The sequence below is a fragment of the Staurois parvus genome, unplaced genomic scaffold, assembly GCF_062004578.1.
Source record: "Staurois parvus isolate SC_StPar_1 unplaced genomic scaffold, SC_StPar_1.0 ptg000972l, whole genome shotgun sequence".
In the NCBI taxonomy this organism is placed as follows: Eukaryota; Metazoa; Chordata; class Amphibia; order Anura; family Ranidae; genus Staurois; species Staurois parvus.
The window spans coordinates 325,106-349,139 of NW_028318768.1; the positions used below are offsets into that span (position 1 = coordinate 325,106).

A 24,034-nucleotide genomic window follows, 5' to 3' on the forward strand; every position below is an offset into this window, starting at 1 on the left:
CGGCGCAAATCGAAATTTTTCCAATATTCGAAACGAATTCCACTTCGCCTACTTCGATTCGCTCATCTCTATAAATAATGTATTCAACATAATAGGACTAACACGTCCTAAATAAAAGGGCACAAACAGCGTCGTGACAAGAAAACTGACAACATCAAAAAGCAAAAAAATATATGTGCAAAACAAATCATACAAGGTGCATGAAACTAAAATGCACCTTATAATCAAGATTGATGAAAGTGAAAAACGCTCAGTGGAAATAAATGTGCGTCAATAAGCACAAAAAATAATTAAAGCAACGTGACATATAACAAAGAACGAGTGACCATCAAATTAAACATAAGTGATCATCAAATCAGCATAAAGTCCATGTAAATAGACCGCCAACTCCAAACAAAGCAACTATGTGAAATGAATGATAAATCCGTCAGCGGCTAAAATGCCTCCTCACCTCCACGCCAAGACCCCAAGGGGCCACACAGCTTTCAGGCCCCACACTCCCAGGACCCTTAATAGATATCCAAGATGATAGAATCACACCGATCACAGGAATATGGCCTTCCTCACCATATGACCATAGTGATTTCAGTAGTGTTGAACCTGGTAATCCTTTTCACAGGAACATCAGCCAGCTCAGACGCACCCCAGAGGAAAAAGAGAGAGTGCCCCCATAGTGTAGTAATTTTAAAGCAAAAACTTTAATGGAGAAATGCCAAATGAACACTTACATCACATCAGTTGAATTCAGGCCTCAAACACATGCATTGATACTTATACTTCCAGGGTGTACCAAAATGGCAGCGACCATCACCACGCACCGCTAATAGACCCATGCGTTACGTCACTGTCCCGTGACTTCATCAGGGTCCATCAGGGACATTCAGAAGCATAGACCACCCTCTTTTTTTCAAACAAAAGCTACTGGAACACACAAGGAACTACAGGCCCTCCGATTACACCACCCTCCAACATCTTCTGGAGTACATCTTTGACCTCTTTACAGAGAGCAGGGAGAATATTCTGATACCTTTACTAGAGATGAGCGAAGAAATGAAAAATTCGATTCGACTGATTCGGCGAATTCGTGGACAATATTCGATTCGAGTCGAATAAATTCGCTGTGAATTTAACTTAAAAAAGGGTGTTTCTAGGCTTCAGAGAGACTTAATATTAGTGCAGAACACTGTACCTTTAATTTCAATGCCCTTGGAGTCTGCTGGGGAAGAGAAATAATACTGTCTGTCAGTATGACATGCAGATGAGTGCCGTCGATCTTAGAATCACTGCACACTTCACTCCTTTGGCCAGTCACGGGGCCAAAACCAGTGTTTGGAGCCACAGTGTGGCGGTGGAGGCAGCAGCAATGGGAGGCCATACAGCAACCTATGACAAAATGGAAACCAGCAGGAGCGTGAGGAGACCTGAAAGTGGCACATGGCAGAGTGGGAGCAATGGGAGGCCGTACAGGGACCCAGGTCACACTGTGGGCCCAGCAGCAGCGTGACCAGGCGGTACGGGGGCCCATGGCCGATATGGGGCTTGGTGGCACCTATGGAAGGCCTGTAATCTGCCAGCAACCTATGACAAAATGGACAACCGCAGGAGTGTGAGGAGATTTCAAAGTGGCACATGGCAGAGTGGAAGCAATGGGAGGACGTACAGGGACCCAGGTCACACTGTGGGCTCAGCAGCAGCGTGACCAGGAGGTACGGGGGCCCATGGCCGATATGGGGCCTGGCGGCACCTATGGGAGGCCGCTAATCTGCCAGCAACCTATGACAAAATGGACAACCGCAGGAGTGTGAAGAGATTTCAAAGTGGCACATGGCAGAGTGGAAGCAATGGGAGGCCGTACAGGGACCCAGGTCACACTGTGGGCCCAGCAGCAGCGTGACCAGGCGGTACGGGGGCCCATGGCCGATATGGGGCCTGGCGGCACCTATGGGAGGCCGCTAATCTGCCAGCAACCTATGACAAAATGGACAACCGCAGGAGTGTGAAGAGATTTCAAAGTGGCACATGGCAGAGTGGAAGCAATGGGAGGCCGTACAGGGACCCAGGTCACACTGTGGGCCCAGCAGCAGCGTGACCAGGCGGTACGGGGGCCCATGGCCGATATGGGGCCTGGCGGCACCTATGGGAGGCCGCTAATCTGCCAGCAACCTATGACAAAATGGACAACCGCAGGAGTGTGAGGAGATTTCAAAGAGGTACATGGCAGAGTGGAAGCAATGGGAGGCCGTACAGGGACTCAGGTCACACTGTGGGACCAGCATCAGCGTGAACAGGCGGTACGGGGGCCCATGGCCGATTTGACCTCATTCATCCCATAGTCCTGCCGACTCACGAATAGCGTGGCCTCCTCAAAGGGCCTGAGCAAGCGCAGGTGTCACACATGAGCTGACAATGGCTGACATCTAAGTTACACAGGGAGTACCTTTATCCGCTTTTAACATCAGGAAATCTGTGATGGCCTTTAGCTGTTCGTAAAGGCGGTCTAACATATGTAGGGTTGAATTACACCTTGTTGCAACGTCACAGCATGAGGAGTCGGTACGGGGGCCCATGGCAGATTACATGTCTGGCAGCAGCAATGGGAGGCCCGTAATCTGCCAGCACCCTATGTCAAAAAATTCAACACACCAGCAGTGTGAGGAGACCTGAAAGTGGCACATGGCAGCAGAGTGTGGCGATGGAGACAGCAGCAATGGGAGGCCGTACAGGGACCCATGAGAGACTCTGGACTTGGCAGCAGCATGAGGAGGCGGTATATAGGGGCCCATGGCAGATTAGGGGCCTGGCAGCAGCTATGTGAGGCCCGTAATCTTGCAGCACCCTATGTCAAAAAATTTAACACACCAGCAGTGTGAAGAGACCTGAAAGTGGCACATGGCAGCAGAGTGTGGCGATGGAGACAGCAGCAATGGGAGGCCGTACAGGGACCCATGAGAGACTCTAGACTTGGCAGCAGCATGAGGAGGCGGTATATAGGGGCCCATGGCAGATTAGGGGCCTGGCAGCAGCTATGTGAGGCCCGTTATCTTGCAGCACCCTATGTCAAAAAATTTAACACACCAGCAGTGTGAAGAGACCTGAAAGTGGCACATGGCATGAGAGACTCTGGACCTGGCAGCAGCAGGAGGAGGCGGTATAGGGGCCCATGGCTGATTAGGGGCCTGGCAGCAGCTATGTGAGGCCCGTTATCTTGCAGCACCCTATGTCAAAACATTTAACACACCAGCAGTGTGAAGAGACCTGAAAGTGGCACATGGCAGCAGAGTGTGGCGATGGAGACAGCAGCAATGGGAGGCCGTACAGGGACCCATGAGAGACTCTAGACTTGGCAGCAGCATGAGGAGGCGGTATATAGGGGCCCATGGCTGATTAGGGGCCTGGCAGCAGCTATGTGAGGCCCGTTATCTTGCAGCACCCTATGTCAAAAAATTCAACACAACTAAAGTGTGAAGAGACCTGAAAGTGGCACATGGCAGCAGAGTGTGGCGATTGAGACAGCAGCAATGGGAGGCCGTACAGGGACCCATGAGAGACTCTAGACTTGGCAGCAGCATGAGGAGGCGGTATATAGGGGCCCAAGGCTGATTAGGGGCCTGGCAGCAGCTATGTGAGGCCCGTAATCTGCCTGCACCCTATGTCAAAAAATTTAACACACCAGCAGTGTGAAGAGACCTGAAAGTGGCACATGGCAGCAGAGTGTGGTGATGGAGACAGCAGCAATGGGAGGCCGTACAGGGACCCATGAGAGACTCTGGACTTGGCAGCAGCATGAGGAGGCGGTATATAGGGGCCCATGGCAGATTAGGGGCCTGGCAGCAGCTATGTGAGGCCCGTTATCTTCCAGCACCCTATGTCAAAAAATTTAACACACCAGCAGTGTGAAGAGACCTGAAAGTGGCACATGGCAGCAGAGTGTGGCGATGGAGACAGCAGCAATGGGAGGCCGTACAGGGACCCATGAGAGACTCTAGACTTGGCAGCAGCATGAGGAGGCGGTATATAGGGGCCCATGGCTGATTAGGGGCCTGGCAGCAGCTATGTGAGGCCCGTAATCTGCCTGCACCCTATGTCAAAAAATTTAACACACCAGCAGTGTGAAGAGACCTGAAAGTGGCACATGGCAGCAGAGTGTGGTGATGGAGACAGCAGCAATGGGAGGCCGTACAGGGACCCATGAGAGACTCTGGACTTGGCAGCAGCATGAGGAGGCGGTATATAGGGGCCCATGGCAGATTAGGGGCCTGGCAGCAGCTATGTGAGGCCCGTTATCTTGCAGCACCCTATGTCAAAAAATTTAACACACCAGCAGTGTGAAGAGACCTGAAAGTGGCACATGGCATGAGAGACTCTGGACCTGGCAGCAGCAGGAGGAGGCGGTATAGGGGCCCATGGCTGATTAGGGGCCTGGCAGCAGCTATGTGAGGCCCGTTATCTTGCAGCACCCTATGTCAAAACATTTAACACACCAGCAGTGTGAAGAGACCTGAAAGTGGCACATGGCAGCAGAGTGTGGCGATGGAGACAGCAGCAATGGGAGGCCGTACAGGGACCCATGAGAGACTCTAGACTTGGCAGCAGCATGAGGAGGCGGTATATAGGGGCCCATGGCTGATTAGGGGCCTGGCAGCAGCTATGTGAGGCCCGTTATCTTGCAGCACTCTATGTCAAAAAATTCAACACAACTAAAGTGTGAAGAGACCTGAAAGTGGCACATGGCAGCAGAGTGTGGCGATGGAGACAGCAGCAATGGGAGGCCGTACAGGGACCCATGAGAGACTCTAGACTTGGCAGCAGCATGAGGAGGCGGTATATAGGGGCCCAAGGCTGATTAGGGGCCTGGCAGCAGCTATGTGAGGCCCGTAATCTGCCTGCACCCTATGTCAAAAAATTTAACACACCAGCAGTGTGAAGAGACCTGAAAGTGGCACATGGCAGCAGAGTGTGGTGATGGAGACAGCAGCAATGGGAGGCCGTACAGGGACCCATGAGAGACTCTGGACTTGGCAGCAGCATGAGGAGGCGGTATATAGGGGCCCATGGCAGATTAGGGGCCTGGCAGCAGCTATGTGAGGCCCGTTATCTTCCAGCACCCTATGTCAAAAAATTTAACACACCAGCAGTGTGAAGAGACCTGAAAGTGGCACATGGCAGCAGAGTGTGGCGATGGAGACAGCAGCAATGGGAGGCCGTACAGGGACCCATGAGAGACTCTAGACTTGGCAGCAGCATGAGGAGGCGGTATATAGGGGCCCATGGCTGATTAGGGGCCTGGCAGCAGCTATGTGAGGCCCGTAATCTGCCTGCACCCTATGTCAAAAAATTTAACACACCAGCAGTGTGAAGAGACCTGAAAGTGGCACATGGCAGCAGAGTGTGGTGATGGAGACAGCAGCAATGGGAGGCCGTACAGGGACCCATGAGAGACTCTGGACTTGGCAGCAGCATGAGGAGGCGGTATATAGGGGCCCATGGCAGATTAGGGGCCTGGCAGCAGCTATGTGAGGCCCGTTATCTTGCAGCACCCTATGTCAAAAAATTTAACACACCAGCAGTGTGAAGAGACCTGAAAGTGGCACATGGCATGAGAGACTCTGGACCTGGCAGCAGCAGGAGGAGGCGGTATAGGGGCCCATGGCTGATTAGGGGCCTGGCAGCAGCTATGTGAGGCCCGTAATCTGCCTGCACCCTATGTCAAAAAATTTAACACACCAGCAGTGTGAAGAGACCTGAAAGTGGCACATGGCAGCAGAGTGTGGCGATGGAGACAGCAGCAATGGGAGGCCGTACAGGGACCCATGAGAGACTCTGGACTTGGCAGCAGCATGAGGAGGCGGTATATAGGGGCCCATGGCAGATTAGGGGCCTGGCAGCAGCTATGTGAGGCCCGTTATCTTGCAGCACCCTATGTCAAAAAATTAAACACACCAGCAGTGTGAAGAGACCTGAAAGTGGCACATGGCAGCAGAGTGTGGCGATGGAGACAGCAGCAATGGGAGGCCGTACAGGGACCCATGAGAGACTCTAGACTTGGCAGCAGCATGAGGAGGCGGTATATAGGGGCCCATGGCTGATTAGGGGCCTGGCAGCAGCTATGTGAGGCCCGTAATCTGCCTGCACCCTATGTCAAAAAATTTAACACACCAGCAGTGTGAAGAGACCTGAAAGTGGCACATGGCAGCAGAGTGTGGCGATGGAGACAGCAGCAATGGGAGGCCGTACAGGGACCCATGAGAGACTCTAGACTTGGCAGCAGCATGAGGAGGCGGTATATAGTGGCCCACGGCTGATTAGGGGCCTGGCAGCAGCTATGTGAGGCCCGTAATCTGCCTGCACCCTATGTCAAAAAATTTAACACACCAGCAGTGTGAAGAGACCTGAAAGTGGCACATGGCAGCAGAGTGTGGCGATGGAGACAGCAGCAATGGGAGGCCGTACAGGGACCCATGAGAGACTCTGGACTTGGCAGCAGCATGAGGAGGCGGTATATAGGGGCCCATGGCAGATTAGGGGCCTGGCAGCAGCTATGTGAGGCCCGTTATCTTGCAGCACCCTATGTCAAAAAATTAAACACACCAGCAGTGTGAAGAGACCTGAAAGTGGCACATGGCATGAGAGACTCTGGACTTGGCAGCAGCATGAGGAGGCGGTATATAGGGGCCCATGGCTGATTAGGGGCCTGGCAGCAGCTATGTGAGGCCCGTAATCTGCCTGCACCCTATGTCAAAAAATTTAACACACCAGCAGTGTGAAGAGACCTGAAAGTGGCACATGGCAGCAGAGTGTGGTGATGGAGACAGCAGCAATGGGAGGCCGTACAGGGACCCATGAGAGACTCTGGACTTGGCAGCAGCATGAGGAGGCGGTATATAGGGGCCCATGGCAGATTAGGGGCCTGGCAGCAGCTATGTGAGGCCCGTTATCTTGCAGCACCCTATGTCAAAAAATTAAACACACCAGCAGTGTGAAGAGACCTGAAAGTGGCACATGGCATGAGAGACTCTGGACTTGGCAGCAGCATGAGGAGGCGGTATATAGGGGCCCATGGCTGATTAGGGGCCTGGCAGCAGCTATGTGAGGCCCGTAATCTGCCTGCACCCTATGTCAAAAAATTTAACACACCAGCAGTGTGAAGAGACCTGAAAGTGGCACATGGCAGCAGAGTGTGGTGATGGAGACAGCAGCAATGGGAGGCCGTACAGGGACCCATGAGAGACTCTGGACTTGGCAGCAGCATGAGGAGGCGGTATATAGGGGCCCATGGCAGATTAGGGGCCTGGCAGCAGCTATGTGAGGCCCGTTATCTTGCAGCACCCTATGTCAAAAAATTTAACACACCAGCAGTGTGAAGAGACCTGAAAGTGGCACATGGCATGAGAGACTCTGGACCTGGCAGCAGCAGGAGGAGGCGGTATAGGGGCCCATGGCTGATTAGGGGCCTGGCAGCAGCTATGTGAGGCCCGTAATCTGCCTGCACCCTATGTCAAAAAATTTAACACACCAGCAGTGTGAAGAGACCTGAAAGTGGCACATGGCAGCAGAGTGTGGCGATGGAGACAGCAGCAATGGGAGGCCGTACAGGGACCCATGAGAGACTCTGGACTTGGCAGCAGCATGAGGAGGCGGTATATAGGGGCCCATGGCAGATTAGGGGCCTGGCAGCAGCTATGTGAGGCCCGTTATCTTGCAGCACCCTATGTCAAAAAATTAAACACACCAGCAGTGTGAAGAGACCTGAAAGTGGCACATGGCAGCAGAGTGTGGCGATGGAGACAGCAGCAATGGGAGGCCGTACAGGGACCCATGAGAGACTCTAGACTTGGCAGCAGCATGAGGAGGCGGTATATAGGGGCCCATGGCTGATTAGGGGCCTGGCAGCAGCTATGTGAGGCCCGTAATCTGCCTGCACCCTATGTCAAAAAATTTAACACACCAGCAGTGTGAAGAGACCTGAAAGTGGCACATGGCAGCAGAGTGTGGCGATGGAGACAGCAGCAATGGGAGGCCGTACAGGGACCCATGAGAGACTCTGGACTTGGCAGCAGCATGAGGAGGCGGTATATAGGGGCCCATGGCAGATTAGGGGCCTGGCAGCAGCTATGTGAGGCCCGTTATCTTGCAGCACCCTATGTCAAAAAATTAAACACACCAGCAGTGTGAAGAGACCTGAAAGTGGCACATGGCATGAGAGACTCTGGACTTGGCAGCAGCAGGAGGAGGCGGTATATAGGGGCCCATGGCTGATTAGGGGCCTGGCAGCAGCTATGTGAGGCCCGTAATCTGCCTGCACCCTATGTCAAAAAATTTAACACACCAGCAGTGTGAAGAGACCTGAAAGTGGCACATGGCAGCAGAGTGTGGCGATGGAGACAGCAGCAATGGGAGGCCGTACAGGGACCCATGAGAGACTCTGGACTTGGCAGCAGCATGAGGAGGCGGTATATAGGGGCCCATGGCAGATTAGGGGCCTGGCAGCAGCTATGTGAGGCCCGTTATCTTGCAGCACCCTATGTCAAAAAATTAAACACACCAGCAGTGTGAAGAGACCTGAAAGTGGCACATGGCATGAGAGACTCTGGACTTGGCAGCAGCAGGAGGAGGCGGTATATAGGGGCCCATGGCAGATTAGGGGCCTGGCAGCAGCTATGTGAGGCCCGTTATCTTGCAGCACCCTATGTCAAAAAATTTAACACACCAGCAGTGTGAAGAGACCTGAAAGTGGCACATGGCAGCAGAGTGTGGCGATGGAGACAGCAGCAATGGGAGGCCGTACAGGGACCCATGAGAGACTCTGGACTTGGCAGCAGCATGAGGAGGCGGTATATAGGGGCCCATGGCAGATTAGGGGCCTGGCAGCAGCTATGTGAGGCCCGTAATCTGCCTGCACCCTATGTCAAAAAATTTAACACACCAGCAGTGTGAAGAGACCTGAAAGTGGCACATGGCAGCAGAGTGTGGCGATGGAGACAGCAGCAATGGGAGGCCGTACAGGGACCCATGAGAGACTCTGGACCTGGCAGCAGCAGGAGGAGGTGGTATATAGGGGCCTATGGCAGATTAGGGGCCTGGCAGCAGCTATAGGAGGCCCGTAATCTGCCAGCACCCTATGTCAAAAAATTCAACACACCAGCAGTGTGAGGAGACCTGAAAGTGGCACATGTTTGAGGCATGATTCATGGCGGATTTAGTCAGTTGTGTCAGGAACTGGTGGTTTGAAATCCAGACTAATCCACGCCTGATTCATTTTCACAAACGTGAGTCTCTCCACACTTTGGGTGGACAGTCGTGTCCTCCGCGGAGTTACAATACCTCCTGCCGCACTAAACACGCGCTCCGATGCCACGCTACTGGCCGGGCATGACAGCCTTTCAAGGGCAAATTCAGCTAGTTGGGGCCAAAGGTCAAGTTTCGTTGCCCAGTAGTCAAGGGGATTGTCTACCTCGGTTGGCAGGGTGCTGTCCAAGTATGCCCAAGCCTGTTGTTTGAGCTCCTGCTCCAGGTCCACCTGATGCTGCTGCTGCTGCTGCGGCTGGTTAGTAGTTTCCTCACTGCGCTGGTGAAGAAAGCTACTCATCATCGACTGCAGACTGAGGCAGCCGCTGCTGGTGGAGCTGCCACTGCTCCTACCACCCCACCCCTCCCCTGCTGCCATGCCAGCGGAACGCAAGCGCACAGGGCCCACAGTGTCTGAGGATGGACGTTGGCGCACAAAGGCAGAGACCAACTGACTACATAGGTGGTTTTTATAGTACGTAATTTTGGCCTCCCTCTCAGCAGGTGTGAAAAAGGCCACCATTTTGGACCGGTAGCGAGGGTCCAACAAGGTGGACAGCCAAAAGTCATCCCTCTGTCTGATGGTTATTATTCGGCTGTCGCTACGCAAGCAACCGAGCATGCTATGGGCCATTTGTGCCAAGGAATGCGAGGGACTCCCTGCCTCCATCTCCACAGCATACTGCCACGGTGCGTCTGGGTCCTCTGTCTCCTCCTCCTCCTCCTCTACCAGATGCTCCTGCTCCTCCACTCCTGTCCGCTGAGTGGAAAAACCACCCATTTCACTCAATAATTCCTGAGCACAAATGTCCTCCTCTACCTCCTCCTCTTCTTCCTGTCCTGCCCCCACAGGGGTCATGTGGCGTTGACATCTGTGCGCCACGTCTACCGCACCCTGACCAGCCATTGTTAACAGCATTTGTTCCAGGACGTGCAACAGAGGAATGACGTCGTTCATCCCATAGTCCTGCCGACTCACGAATAGCGTGGCCTCCTCAAAGGGCCTGAGCAAGCGGCAGGTGTCACGCATGAGCTGCCAATGGCTGACATCTAAGTTACACAGGGGAGTACCTTTATCCGCTTGTAACATCAGGAAATCGGTGATGGCCTTTCGCTGCTCGTAAAGGCGGTCTAACATGTGTAGGGTTGAATTCCACCTTGTTGCAACGTCGCAGATCAGGCGATGCTGTGGAATTCCGTTCTGCCGCTGCAGCTCAATGAGGGTGTTCTTTGCGGTGTAGGAATGGCTGAAATGCATGCACAGTTTACGTGACATTTTAAGGATGTCTTGCAGTGGGATGGTGGATTTTAGGAACCGCTTGACAACCAGATTGAACACGTGAGCCATGCATGGCGCATGGCACAACCTTCCTTGACGCAGAGCAGACACCATGTTCTTTCCGTTGTCAGTCAACATGGTTCCGATTTTTAGTTTGCGCGGAGACAGCCATCTGTCGATTTCTCTGTTCATTACACTCAGCAGTTCCTCCCCTGTGTGACTACGTTCGCCAAGGCATACCAGGTGCAGCACAGCGTGACACCGTTGCGCCCTGCACATGTGATATGCCGGTCGGGTAATGGGACTTGGCACGGGGGTGGCGGCTGAGGACACGGCGGAAAAAGAGGTGGTAGAGGCGGACATGCTTGCTGGACCAAGGACGTGCAAACGTGGAGGCAAAAGCGTCGTGACCTGTCCAAGTTGCTGGTGCGGCTGTGCCGGCACCACGTTCACCCAGTGGGCCGTAAATGACATGTACTGTCCCTGACCGTAGTTACAGCTCCACACGTCGGCGCTGCCGTGCACTTTGGCAGAGACCGACATGCTCAAAGACTGGCCCACCATCTCTTCTACATGTGAATGCAGGGCTGGCACTGCCTTTTGGGCAAAGAAATGACGGCTTGGCACTCTCCACCGCGGCGCGGCACAAGCCATCATTTCTCGGAAAGGTGCTGAGTCCACCAGTTGGAAAGGGAGGGACTGCAGCACCAGCAACTTGGACAGGAGGACGTTCAGCTTTTGCACCGTCGGGTGCGTGCTCGCAAACTGTTGTCTCTTGGATACGGATTCCAAGAAAGACTGTTGACGGAATCCGAGAAGAGGAGTAGCAGGAGAAGGAGCATCTGAACGAGCGGAAGATGCCAATGAGCGACAACTCCCCTCAGCAGAGGTGTTGGAGCCTTGACTGGCTGATAGAGGGCGATTGACGACGTCGGGTGACGGAGCAAGTAACGGAGCGGGTGATGGAGCGGGGGCTGGGGCAGGCAGAACCGCCGTGTCTTTATCACGGTTTTCCCAGGCCACCGAATGGTGACGCTGCATATGCTGACGCAACGCTGTAGTCCCAACATGGGCCCCCTGGCCACGCTTGCATTTCTGGCCACATAGTCGACATACGGCTACGTTTACTTCCTCGGGCGGCTTGACGAAAAATTGCCACACCACCGAGTAGGAAACTTTGCCCCCGCTACTCTTCACTGGCTGACTGCTACTTCCTCCGTGCGCACCGGCACCACTACTGGCCGTGGTGGTAGGCTGCAGTGGAGCTGGTGCTCTACTCCGTGGACGTTTGGCTCCACTGACACTGATGCGACCCTGCTGCCTCCTGGGCAACCCACCGACTGTTTCGCTCGCTGCCAAGCTGGCACCCTCTTCTCCTGATGATGCGGAAGAAATTGCCTGATGACGACGAGGCAGCCAAGTGCGATCAACCTCCTCATCATCAAGTACGGTCTCCGCCTCACTACTAGCCCCCTCGGCTGCGTCTGGGTCAGGAGACAGACCTGTCTCTAGACCGGCTACCGAGCCACTCTCCTCGCCAGTACTTGTTCGCTTGGCTGCTGAAAAGGCCGATGTCTCCCCCCGTTCCTGACCGCCCTCTGTTAGCTCTTCCTCACTGTACAGTGGGGCTGAGCCCACAGCATGCGATACTTCGCTTGGTGAGGGAACAGCAAAGGACAGGGGCAGGTAGAGGACACGTGATTTCAGTGGGCTTGCTCCCGGGCCATGCCAACTAACGGTTGTGTCTGACGTACCCACCGACCGTTGGCTGTAGGTGTCAGAGGTGACCTGGGAAGAGGAAGACGACCGAGCCAACCAATCAATGACGGCAGGGTTGTCGGTGGAGACACGACCGCTGGATGACACCGGGAGCACTGGCCTCTGGCTGCGAATACTGCTGCCTCGACCCCTTCCTCTGCTGCCACGTCTGCTCGCTCCTAAAACATTGCCTCCTCTGCCACTCCTCTGCATGTTGTCTGACATACTATTTAATTCAACGATTAGGTGTCCCTGAGTAACAATTCTCTGGCACTCAGTAACAATTCTGTCTGTCCCTGAGTATGAATTCTGTGGCCCTGAGTAACAATTCTGTCTCTGTGCGAGTAACAATTCTGTGTCTGTGCAAGTAACAATTTTGTGTCTGTGAGAGTAACAATTCTCTGGCACTCAGTAACAATTCTGTCTGTCCCTGAGTAACAATTCTCTGGCACTCAGTAACAATTCTGTCTGTCCCTGAGTATGAATTCTGTGGCCCTGAGTAACAATTGTGTGTCTGTGCAAGTAACAATTCTGTGTCTGTGCAAGTAACAATTTTGTGTCTGTGAGAGTAACAATTCTCTGGCACTCAGTAACAATTCTGTCTGTCCCTGAGTAACAATTCTCTGGCACTCAGTAACAATTCTGTCTGTCCCTGAGTAACAATTCTCTGGCACTCAGTAACAATTCTGTCTGTCCCTGAGTATGAATTCTGTGGCCCTGAGTAACAATTCTGTCTCTGTGCGAGTAACAATTCTGTGTCTGTGCAAGTAACAATTTTGTGTCTGTGAGAGTAACAATTCTCTGGCACTCAGTAACAATTCTGTCTGTCCCTGAGTAACAATTCTCTGGCACTCAGTAACAATTCTGTCTGTCCCTGAGTATGAATTCTGTGGCCCTGAGTAACAATTCTGTCTCTGTGCGAGTAACAATTCTGTGTCTGTGCAAGTAACAATTTTGTGTCTGTGAGAGTAACAATTCTCTGGCACTCAGTAACAATTCTGTCTGTCCCTGAGTAACAATTCTCTGGCACTCAGTAACAATTCTGTCTGTCCCTGAGTATGAATTCTGTGGCCCTGAGTAACAATTCTGTCTCTGTGCGAGTAACAATTCTGTGTCTGTGCAAGTAACAATTTTGTGTCTGTGAGAGTAACAATTCTCTGGCACTCAGTAACAATTCTGTCTGTCCCTGAGTAACAATTCTCTGGCACTCAGTAACAATTGTGTCTGTCCCTGAGTAACAATTCTCTGGCACTCATTAACAATTCTGTCTGTCCCTGAGTAACAATTCTCTGGCACTCAGTAACAATTCTGTCTGTCCCTGAGTATGAATTCTGTGGCCCTGAGTAACAATTGTGTGTCTGTGCAAGTAACAATTCTGTGTCTGTGCAAGTAACAATTTTGTGTCTGTGAGAGTAACAATTCTCTGGCACTCAGTAACAATTCTGTCTGTCCCTGAGTAACAATTCTCTGGCACTCAGTAACAATTCTGTCTGTCCCTGAGTAACAATTCTCTGGCACTCAGTAACAATTCTGTCTGTCCCTGAGTATGAATTCTGTGGCCCTGAGTAACAATTCTGTCTCTGTGCGAGTAACAATTCTGTGTCTGTGCAAGTAACAATTTTGTGTCTGTGAGAGTAACAATTCTCTGGCACTCAGTAACAATTCTGTCTGTCCCTGAGTAACAATTCTCTGGCACTCAGTAACAATTCTGTCTGTCCCTGAGTATGAATTCTGTGGCCCTGAGTAACAATTCTGTCTCTGTGCGAGTAACAATTCTGTGTCTGTGCAAGTAACAATTTTGTGTCTGTGAGAGTAACAATTCTCTGGCACTCAGTAACAATTCTGTCTGTCCCTGAGTAACAATTCTCTGGCACTCAGTAACAATTCTGTCTGTCCCTGAGTATGAATTCTGTGGCCCTGAGTAACAATTCTGTCTCTGTGCGAGTAACAATTCTGTGTCTGTGCAAGTAACAATTTTGTGTCTGTGAGAGTAACAATTCTCTGGCACTCAGTAACAATTCTGTCTGTCCCTGAGTAACAATTCTCTGGCACTCAGTAACAATTCTGTCTGTCCCTGAGTATGAATTCTGTGGCCCTGAGTAACAATTCTGTCTCTGTGCGAGTAACAATTCTGTGTCTGTGCAAGTAACAATTTTGTGTCTGTGAGAGTAACAATTCTCTGGCACTCAGTAACAATTCTGTCTGTCCCTGAGTAACAATTCTCTGGCACTCAGTAACAATTGTGTCTGTCCCTGAGTAACAATTCTCTGGCACTCATTAACAATTCTGTCTGTCCCTGAGTAACAATTCTCTGGCACTCAGTAACAATTCTGTCTGTCCCTGAGTATGAATTCTGTGGCCCTGAGTAACAATTGTGTGTCTGTGCAAGTAACAATTCTGTGTCTGTGCAAGTAACAATTTTGTGTCTGTGAGAGTAACAATTCTCTGGCACTCAGTAACAATTCTGTCTGTCCCTGAGTAACAATTCTCTGGCACTCAGTAACAATTCTGTCTGTCCCTGAGTAACAATTCTCTGGCACTCAGTAACAATTCTGTCTGTCCCTGAGTATGAATTCTGTGGCCCTGAGTAACAATTCTGTCTCTGTGCGAGTAACAATTCTGTGTCTGTGCAAGTAACAATTTTGTGTCTGTGAGAGTAACAATTCTCTGGCACTCAGTAACAATTCTGTCTGTCCCTGAGTAACAATTCTCTGGCACTCAGTAACAATTCTGTCTGTCCCTGAGTATGAATTCTGTGGCCCTGAGTAACAATTCTGTCTCTGTGCGAGTAACAATTCTGTGTCTGTGCAAGTAACAATTTTGTGTCTGTGAGAGTAACAATTCTCTGGCACTCAGTAACAATTCTGTCTGTCCCTGAGTAACAATTCTCTGGCACTCAGTAACAATTCTGTCTGTCCCTGAGTAACAATTCTCTGGCACTCATTAACAATTCTGTCTGTCCCTGAGTAACAATTCTCTGGCACTCAGTAACAATTCTGTCTGTCCCTGAGTATGAATTCTGTGGCCCTGAGTAACAATTGTGTGTCTGTGCAAGTAACAATTCTGTGTCTGTGCAAGTAACAATTTTGTGTCTGTGAGAATAACAATTCTCTGGCACTCAGTAACAATTCTGTCTGTCCCTGAGTAACAATTCTCTGGCACTCAGTAACAATTCTGTCTGTCCCTGAGTAACAATTCTCTGGCACTCAGTAACAATTCTGTCTGTCCCTGAGTATGAATTCTGTGGCCCTGAGTAACAATTCTGTCTCTGTGCGAGTAACAATTCTGTGTCTGTGCAAGTAACAATTTTGTGTCTGTGAGAGTAACAATTCTCTGGCACTCAGTAACAATTCTGTCTGTCCCTGAGTAACAATTCTCTGGCACTCAGTAACAATTCTGTCTGTCCCTGAGTATGAATTCTGTGGCCCTGAGTAACAATTGTGTGTCTGTGCAAGTAACAATTGTGTGTCTGTGCAAGTAACAATTTTGTGTCTGTGAGAGTAACAATTCTCTGGCACTCAGTAACAATTCTGTCTGTCCCTGAGTAACAATTCTCTGGCACTCAGTAACAATTCTGTCTGTCCCTGAGTAACAATTCTCTGGCACTCAGTAACAATTCTGTCTGTCCCTGAGTATGAATTCTGTGGCCCTGAGTAACAATTCTGTCTCTGTGCGAGTAACAATTCTGTGTCTGTGCAAGTAACAATTTTGTGTCTGTGAGAGTAACAATTCTCTGGCACTCAGTAACAATTCTGTCTGTCCCTGAGTAACAATTCTCTGGCACTCAGTAACAATTCTGTCTGTCCCTGAGTATGAATTTTGTGGCCCTGAGTAACAATTGTGTGTCTGTGCAAGTAACAATTGTGTGTCTGTGCAAGTAACAATTTTGTGTCTGTGAGAGTAACAATTCTCTGGCACTCAGTAACAATTCTGTCTGTCCCTGAGTAACAATTCTCTGGCACTCAGTAACAATTCTGTCTGTCCCTGAGTAACAATTCTGTCTGTCCCTGAGTATGAATTCTGTGGCCCTGAGTAACAATTCTCTGGCACTCAGTAACAATTCTGTCTGTCCCTGAGTAAAAATTCTGTGGCCCTAATAACGTTTCTGTGGCCCTAAGTAACAATTCTCTGGCACTGAGTGAAAATTCTGTCTGTCCCTGAGTATGAATTCTGTGGCCCTAACTAGCGTTTCTTTGTCCCTAAATAACGATTCTGTGGCCCTCATTAACAAGTCTGTGTCCCTGAGTAATGGTTCTCTGTCCCTAAGTAACTTCTCTCTGTCCCCAATTCTCGTTTCTGTGGCCCTAACTCTGTCCCTGTCCCTAGTACAGAGCGGTCTGCCTCTGTTCAATGACTGCAGGCAAATGAAGATTTCCAAAATGGCCGCTATATATACCTCGACCATTACACAGTGCTGGCTGGCTGGCTGCTGATTGGCTGATGCGATCACATGTCGTTGAGGAATGCATTATGGGGCAGCGCGCCTTGTCTGCGCGCCTTCCCCGACATCCCCGCTCCGTCGCCGCACATGTCAGCCGCCATTTTCGGAAAAATTTCGATTCGCGCGTCCGAATTAGGCTGTTTTTCGGATTCGGCACGAATCGAAATTTTTCCGATATTCGACTCGAATTCCACTTCGTATACTTCGATTCGCTCATCTCTAACCTTTACCTTACAAGGGCTATTTCACTGGTTTGTATGGAATGGTCAAGTGCCATGGAACACCCACAGTCCTCAGGCCCTCTGGAAAACACAAGTTCATGCTTCAGTACAAGTTACTGCATATGCCTTTGTTGCACAGTTGCCCTAAGAGCTGCTAGAATTGAGTGTCAGACACATTTTTAATGGTACACTACATAATGGTAGTCTGCAGCATAATATGCACAAGACCCAGGATAACCAAATTACCTGAAACTTTGCCTTGCTGAATGATGGCCAGTTTTCTAAGTATCAATGATATGTCTTTTGCTTCAGGGCTCTGCTTTGGTGTTATAAATTACTATAGTGCCTTTTAATTTTTTTTCTATTTCTCACTTGAATGGGAAACATGCTCTTCATGGGGAAGCAATGAAAAGTTTTGTGAGGGGGCAAGCATACCATTCCAACTTTTCTGTTGAAGTGGCTTGCTTCTGGAGGGCTTGACAGGTGTTAAAAAGACTCTGTAAGTAGTCGTGTTTCAATTGAGTTCTAGAATACATCTGTGGTCATGTTGAAGCCTCCCAAAGAAGCCTTAGGAAATGCAATTTTCACAAGAAGTTCATCCCTAGAACAAAAAGGTTGTCTGGGAAAGTAGAGCAATAGTTACTACGACTCCCATTTAATCACTGTGACGGGAGTGACTTTTGGGGGTGGGGGGAACCCTATCTCAGCTCCTCCTGTTCCTTTTATATCTAAGGCACCCTGTGCCTGTTAGGAGTACAGGGTGAAATGTTCTAATATTGGTGTGGGGATTGTTCATTGTTCTCTGCCATGTGGCTGCGTGCCATTGTTCTAGCAAACTATTATGGGATGTAATGTTTATGTATTGGGGTGGGGGGTTGTTCATTGTTCACTGCCATGTGCTGCATCCCTTTGTTCTATTGTGTGTCTTGGTTTGGTGGGGGGTGTTTCTGGAAACCCTTCCCCCTGAGGGGATGACTTGCTGATGTGTTTCCTGTTCCTGGTTGTATTTCCCCTCCCTCTGTATATATCTTGTGTTTGTGTTAAAATAAAGCAGTTATTATTATACAGGATTTATATAGCGCCAACAGTTTGTTCAGCGCTTTAGATTTGACTTCATGTCTTAAGAAGAGTCTGGTGCTGTCTATTTCCTGCATGAAATACCCTAGCGCAGTCGGGGACCGGTTCCGTTACAATCACGTTTCACTGAAAACTTTAATTCTCAGGAATGTGTACACCTGCCTTCAACGCTATCCAGGGAGAGTCCAAAGTCTACGACTATTCACAATGTTGTTGATAAAAGGCATAGTCCATAGCCTCAGATCCAGTAGCTATCAAACAGCATTCTGGTCGACCATTCATAACTGCTGTTGCTACCAGACAACAAGCAGCCACTTTAGTAGAGGGCTAGATAGTGTACTCATCACAGTTTGTCCCTTTGTCATGGGAATCTCTAGTTTAAAGTTTGTGCATTGATGAAGCTTGGCCCTGCTTTGCCCACAATTATTGGAGCTAATGATTTGTTTAACAATTTGACAGCATTCTCCACTACAGATAATGTAGAGGGACTACTGTATTGTCCAACGCCAAAGGTAACACAGCCCCCTGGGTGGCTGTCACGTCTTCATCTTCTTGATCAGCTTTTTATCTTCTTGCAAGATATTTGAGAATGTAACATTGCCATCTGCTCTAAATCAGTCTGCCTGGGTCCCAGAGATAAACTGATCATGCATATGTTACTCCAGATTTTCTACCACAGCGCAAATAGATCCACATTTATCTTCCTGATGGTTCCACACTTTCTGTATGGCCACTGTAATTTGTGAGAGTCTCTTTATTTTTGTTAACTCCAAATCGGAAAAATTTCTTGAGGAGCTCTGCCACAGTTGGTAATTTGCCATACTAGCTCTCCAGCTGTGCAACTAGTTTCCAAAGTGGCCCAATCCATTTCGGCAAAACTAACAATGCGCTGCACTGCATGCTCCTTTATCTGGGGAATTGATGGCCAAATTAGGGATGTGTGTAAAAGATAACTGATACAGGGGAGCAGAACGTCTCAGTGATTCAGCATGTTCTGGCACCATCATCACTCCCTAGATACACCTGCCAAACTAGAGAGTTGATTCATCACTCTACCAACAACACCAAATATGTAGCGGGTGCTTACTTGGCAGCAGAGGTATCAAGAGATGAAGACTAATTTTGGTAATGTCTTTATATCTACTTCTGAACAGTAGGGAAACAATGGAAGCAGACAAATTTAAAACATGAGTTCAGTGCTTATATATAGGAGGCCACACAATGCATTCCATCCTTAATATATAGTTCTCTTAACTGGAGTAACTCTTCTGTTTACAGGGCAGCTCTTCTGCCAGTGCAGCTGGTAGATACTCTTTCACTCCAGATATCTGGCACCATGACTCTCAGGAGCCCTAACCAACTTTCTAGCTGATCGAGTGAAGCTAAACTGTCCCTACAAAATAGGTTCTGACAATACAGCTGGTAGACACACTTTCTCTCAAGGAATTCAGCACTAAGACTCTCCAGAGCCCTAAGGACTTCAAGCAACTTTCTAGGTAAAGGGGTGAAGCTAAACTGTCCCTACGAATCAGGGCCCCCTGGTGATGCATATCATGAAATGTATAACACTTCTGCATCTTGTGAGAGCTGTATGTGAAAACAAGACAGAGGCTACCCCAAGATGACACTCAGAGCCCATAACAGACACATTAATCCTAACAGCAGGAATGATTTAAAAGTTTGTAGCTTCCCAGATTGGGCCTTTTTCAAAACAACCACAAGATGAAGCAAAAACAAAGGACAGTCCAAAAATGGGGAGAATCAAATATAGCTATCCCATATGTGGCGGGTATATTAACAGTCTTCATATTCCTTAGTTTGCAAACCTAGCAACAAACTTTAACAGAACCTTGTACATCTAAAAGATCCAACACCCCAACATAAAGTGTTGCTAAACCCACAACAGTGCAATCAGTCTGTATATGTAGCAAAGCATGCTTGTTATACTCACTGTGGAACCTGAGGGGTTAATCCTCTGCATTCTGTAAAAAGGCTGTTTGATTGTTTTTCCTGATCCTCCCCTACTTATACTGTCCCGAATCCATCTGCTGATAGCACAGAGCTCTAGGAGTCACTGCACATGCTCAGTTTAGTGTGTATGGCTTTTTATTCTTTGGGAGGGTGCATGTGATCAGCACTGATGGCATCACCCCTACAGTAGACATGTATTGACACAAAATGCGTCTAGGAGGAGCCCTCGCACGCCTTGACGTCACGCCGCCGGATCAGGAGGTCCGGTGGCCACCCTTTGATTCTCACTGGTCAGTGCTTTTAGGTGTTTATAGCAGCCTTTACCATCATCTATAGGCTACAGGCACATTAGCGTATGTGTATTATTTTGTACATTGGATTTAATAAACATTACTACACTATGAGCACCTTTACTTTTTATACCTGGCACTGAGCCTCCATACCTCAGCCCCAGCATTTCAGGCTTCTGTGTGGATCTAAGGAGCAGTGTGATTTGACCAGACCGGTATCCCCACACCATTGAGGGACCACCAGTGTATTACCAGGCAGTATCCTTACAGGACCCCGGCTACATATGATCTTTACACGCGCATTAAAATTGCACTTCTGGTAAGTGGGCAATCAACCTATTCCTCCGCATTGGGATACTGGATTACATCAGTGCTGTTTGAAGTTTTCCTTTATGTTTGGACTACTCATCTCATTTGATACTGCCGTATTGGACATTTATTGCCAGTCATTCATTTTATCTGCTATGAGGACAGATTTATTTCTTATAATACTTTTGTAGCGCTGCACTTTTCATTTTGTCAATTCTATACAGAAAGGCTTTGTGGTTCCTTTTCAGTGCAATAGCACTATCATGACCTTCTAGCCGCCGGCGTCCTGACAACCAATGACATCATCAGTTGATAAGGAGGATGTCAGTTCCCTGCACAGCATCCTAGTTTGATCCTCCCCCGCCCCTTTCTGCCACTGCTGGGGTCACATTGGCTCAGTGATGGAGAAAAACTGAGGGAGAAGAGAAACAATGGAATAATAGTCAGTACCAGTGTGCAAAAGTGTATTTGCTTTGGAAGAATAAATCCCCTCTAACGTTGGGTATCCTACATGTGTGGACGTTGCTGCGTTACATAAAACTATTAGAATAGTTTTCACATTTTAGAATGGAGTGCCTCAAAACTGTCCATCATTTTAAAGGGTGCCTTAAGACTGTCCATAATTTTATAGGGTGCCTCGGGACTGTCTGTAATTTTAGATGGTACCTTAACTAAAAAAAGGTTGAGAAACACTGGTCTGTATGAACAGGACCTGAAGGACTTGCTGTAACTGATGGAACCATGAATTCTGCGCTCTACCAGAAAATCCTGAAGGAGAATGTCCGGCCATCAGTTCCTGACCTCAAGCTCACGCGCACTTGGGTTACGCATCGGGGGTTTAGGGGGAAATTACATTTTCACATAGGTCCAGCCAGGTTTGGACAGCTTTTTTTTTTTCACTTAATAAATGAAATCATTATGTAAGAACTGCATTTTGTATTTACTCGGGTTATCTTTGTGTAAAATTAAAATTTGTTTGATGATCTGAATCCTGTAAATGTGACAAATATGCAAAAAACCACTACAACGACTGCTCATCACACTGTGTAATTCCAAAATACGGATCAAGCCATCATCGGTCACCGATTTTCTCTTACCCTCAGCTTTTTCAGTTTCCATGTTCTTGCTGCATTGGACAGCTAAAGAGATAAATGCAATATGTAACCTTTTGGAGCACAGAATAAAAAGTATATATATTTATTGTATATACGAGAGAGAGGAGAGAGGAAAGGAGAGAAGAGAGAGGAAAGGAGAGAAGAGAGAGGAAAGGAGAGAAGAGAGAGAGAGAGGAAAGGAGAGAGAGGAGAGAGAGAGAGGAAAGGAGAGAGAGGAGAGAGAGAGAGGAAAGGAGAGAGAGGAGAGAGAGAGAAGAGAGGAGAGAGAACAACATAACTCTATGAAGAAGGGAGTTCTCCATGAAGTATAGGACTGGGAAGCATGGGACTGAAAAGACCACCATTAGGAGGTGAAGGTGGACTTGTACAATGGGTGATGTCATCCAAATAGCTTTAATAATATAATGATTTACTACGACTACAAGAGCACTGAAAGCTGGAGAGTGCAAAATTCGGCTCGCTTCTTCATAGAAACCAATCAGCGTCCAGGTTTTATTGCCAAAGCTTAATTGAACAAGCTGAAGTTAGAAGCTGTTTGGTTTCTATGCAGAATAATCATATCTTACCAATTCTCTCTTACCCTCAGTTTCTTCAGTTGCCACGGTGTTGGTGGATTGGAAAGCTAAAGAGATAAATGCAATATGTAACCTTTTATAGCACAGAAGAAAATAATATATATTTATAAATTATAGCAAGAGTGTAAAATATAAAATAATTCTCTAAAGGAGTGAGTTCCCCATGAAGCATAGAACCGAGAAGCATAGGACCGTAGAGACGGCATTACTTAGGACAGCTTTTCTCAACCAGGGTGCCCAGGCACCCTGGGGTGTCTTGAGGTTTCTTCACGGGTGCCTTGGCAAAATGTCTCGAAATTGCCAAAACTATACAAGCCAGCGAGTGGATCAAGCCTGCCTTTTAGTTACACAAAGCCACAGGTCTTTATTGTGCACCATTACGACCTTCTAGACAACCAATGACATCATCAGTTGATAAGGAGGATATCAGCTGCCTGCACAGCATCCACGTTTGACCCTCCCCTGCCCCTCTCCATCAGTGCTGGGGTCTCATTAGCTTAGTGAGGGAGATGGGAAACAATGGAATACTAGTCAGTACCAGTGTGCAAAAGTGTATTTGCTTTGGAAGAATAAATCACCTCCAATGTTGGGTGTCCTACGTGTGTGTATGTTGCTGCGTTATGTAAAACTATTAGAATAGTTTTTCACATTTCAGAGTGGTGCACCCTTTTAAAATTATGGACAGTCTAGAGGCACCCCATTTTAGAATGGGGTGCCTCAAGACTGTCCATAATTTTGAAGGGTGCCTCAGGACTGTCCATAATTTTAAAGGGTGCCTCAGGACTGTCCATAATTTTGAAGGGTGCCTCAGGACTGTCCATAATTTTGAAGGGTGCCTTGACTGTCAAAAGTATGAGAAACACTGATTTAGGGGGTGAAGGTTGAGTTCCACACTGGATGATGTCATGCAAATTGCTGTAAAGTGGAATTCTGGGATATCACTAACTAATCCTAAAGCTGGTACCACCCCCCTCCTAACACCTAACTAACCTGTTAAAGAAAAATGCATATGAAGTACTTACCTATTTTCAGCCCTCTCCAGTCACATGGTGGACTCCCATCTGTCTGCTAGCAGTGGCTGTAGGGGAGAGGATGGAGCACCACCAATGGATGGTCCATAGTAAGCCTATGGGTGATGTCACCGATCAGGCATTCCAGCCATTGCCAGAGCGCTCTCTCTTCTCCCTTTGTAGCCAGGGCTGGCTCACACAGGGGAGATCACATGACTGTACCGGAGCAGCCCGGAAAAAACAAGGTAAGTATAAGCATCCTTCTTCTACAGATTATTTAGTATAGGTCATAGAATGGCAGCGGGAGCTGTTTTAAGATTAGTTAGTGATATCACAGAATTCTATTTGACTAATATAATGATCTACTATTCCTACTACCAGGGGCGGACTGACCATTCGGACACTTGGGCACTGCCCGAGGGCCCAGGGTCAGTAGGGGGCCCCATGAGATGCCCCTGGTACCTTTCATAGGCTTTTATGGGTGTGGTTTGAGTGTGGGTGAGGACACAGGGGCCCCATGATCCCTATTGCCCAGGGGGCCCCAAGAGTTGTCAGTCCACCCCTGCCTGCTACCACTATGACTACTACGGCTAATAACACGGTAATGCTACAATACAGCTCAAGTCATTATTAGTTTCCAAATCTTACTTACCCTCATTTATTTGAGATTCCATGATCTTTCTGGTTTTGTTAGCTAAAAAGA

At 48.7% G+C, this 24,034-nt stretch overlaps 1 protein-coding gene across 1 annotated transcript in view; it reads right to left on the reverse strand.

The window, feature by feature from the left end:
• LOC149441578 (uncharacterized) overlaps positions 1 to 24,034 on the reverse strand; it is a 41,760-nt gene that overhangs the window by 11,128 nt on the left and 6,598 nt on the right. The window contains exons 3-4 of the mRNA XM_089657156.1: positions 22,327 to 22,368; positions 21,729 to 21,770 (exon numbers count right to left, since the gene is read on the reverse strand). Of these exons, the coding sequence (XP_089513282.1) occupies positions 21,729 to 21,770; positions 22,327 to 22,368 (84 nt within the window). The remainder of the gene's footprint in view (positions 1 to 21,728; positions 21,771 to 22,326; positions 22,369 to 24,034) is intronic.